Raw genomic sequence first — 1,439 nt, 5'->3', positions numbered from 1 at the left:
AATCGACAGCAGAAGAGACCGAAGAACGTCGTCGGTGACGTTCTCGATGTCGGACGGCTTGCGTGAGCTCACGTCCAAGAACGTGCACATCTCGAACAGGACGAGGCCCAACGACCAAACGGTGGCCGGAAGGGAACGCACGCAGCCTTCTCGTTCCCACTCGGGTGGAAGGTAATCGGTCGTACCTTCGAGGTAAAAGAACGGACGATCGTCGTCGAAGTATCGGGAGAATCCGAAGTCGATGAGTTTGGCGTCCCATCTGTCCAGGTCCACGAGGATGTTTTCCGGTTTGATGTCACCGTGCACGAATCTTTTTTCGGCGCATGCGATGCACGCCCGAACAGTCTGCCGGAATATGCGGCGTATCTTGTTCTCGGCCAATATGCCGAATTCCTCTATCACCTGATGCAGGTCCGAACAATTCACCGGCCTTTCCATCACCAAGAAATGGTGCGGACCCACGTGCTTCCACTCGAGCAGACGGATGCAGTTCTCGATATCGGAAGCAAGCTCGAGAAAATGGACCTCCCTGATAACCATTCTGCCGTGCTTGTCCGAGGGGTACGACTTGCACGTCGTTTTCACCTTTTTAACTGCAACCGGAAGTTGATCCGAACGCCTTACGCCGGCGAACACGCTGCCGAAAGTACCGTTGAAAATATGTTTTGTCAAGTCATACTTCTCCATTGCTCACAAAACAACAAATAAACAGAAAATGGAAACTCAAATATTTGTTTGTTTTTTTTTTATTTTATTTTTTCAAATTGAAATCGTTCAAGAAGACACTGCTTAACAAGGTTGTTATCCGTCGTATCGTGGATCACGCGGTTGGTGTTCATGTTGTTGTCTTCGGCGTCGTCGTCGTCGCTGCTACTGCTACTCGCCTCATCGCCATCGGCGATGGCGCTGCCGTCATGGCAGTCCACTTCGAGATCGTGGCCGCCGGGTCCGTCCACTTCGACGTAACCGTCTCGACGGACGAGCATCTGAAGCTGCCGGATGACCGACCTTACAGTTTTGGTGACTCCTGAACCGGATCTACCACCTCTGGACGCCAACCGTTCACGATCTCTTCTCTCTCGTTTGAAATCTGCAACTGCAGATCTGGAACTGCATTGGTTTCTCAGAAGCTCGTTCATCTCCGACAGAGTCTTGATTTCTCTCGCCATTTCAACGCTCTTCGGTATGGACGATGCCAGTCTCGCCATATCCATGTTCGCCTTCTGCAGCTGATCCTTTAGAATCTGTATCTCCCTGTCTTTCGTATCGCTGGTTCGAAACCACAGAGCGCTTCGCTGCTCGAGATCGGCCTTCTGAAGGTACATGGCATTTGCAGTAGCTTCTGCCTCTTTCACTTTGGCTTCCAATTTCAGGTTTCAGACTTGAGCACTTCAACCATATCCTTCGATTTACCCATTGTGAATGATTTGCAAAGCTAC

At 50.7% G+C, this 1,439-nt stretch overlaps 1 protein-coding gene across 1 annotated transcript; it reads right to left on the bottom strand.

Moving 5' to 3' along the window:
• Window positions 1–72: 72 nt before the first annotated feature.
• LOC117114762 (serine/threonine-protein kinase pim-1-like) lies at window positions 73–687 on the bottom strand (the record flags this gene model as incomplete). The annotated part of the gene is made up of 1 exon (XM_033258454.1): window positions 73–687. A coding segment is annotated over exon 1 (615 nt), but the record flags the coding sequence as incomplete, so codon positions are not given.
• Between the last annotated feature and the right edge of the window lie 752 nt (window positions 688–1,439).

The sequence above is a fragment of the Anneissia japonica genome, unplaced genomic scaffold (assembly GCF_011630105.1).
Source record: "Anneissia japonica isolate Jap-2015-1 unplaced genomic scaffold, ASM1163010v1 scaffold6870_len1464_cov177, whole genome shotgun sequence".
In the NCBI taxonomy this organism is placed as follows: domain Eukaryota; kingdom Metazoa; phylum Echinodermata; class Crinoidea; order Comatulida; family Comatulidae; genus Anneissia; species Anneissia japonica.
The sequence above is the reverse complement of the archived record's forward strand: the minus strand, read 5'-3'. Positions and strand labels throughout refer to the sequence as shown.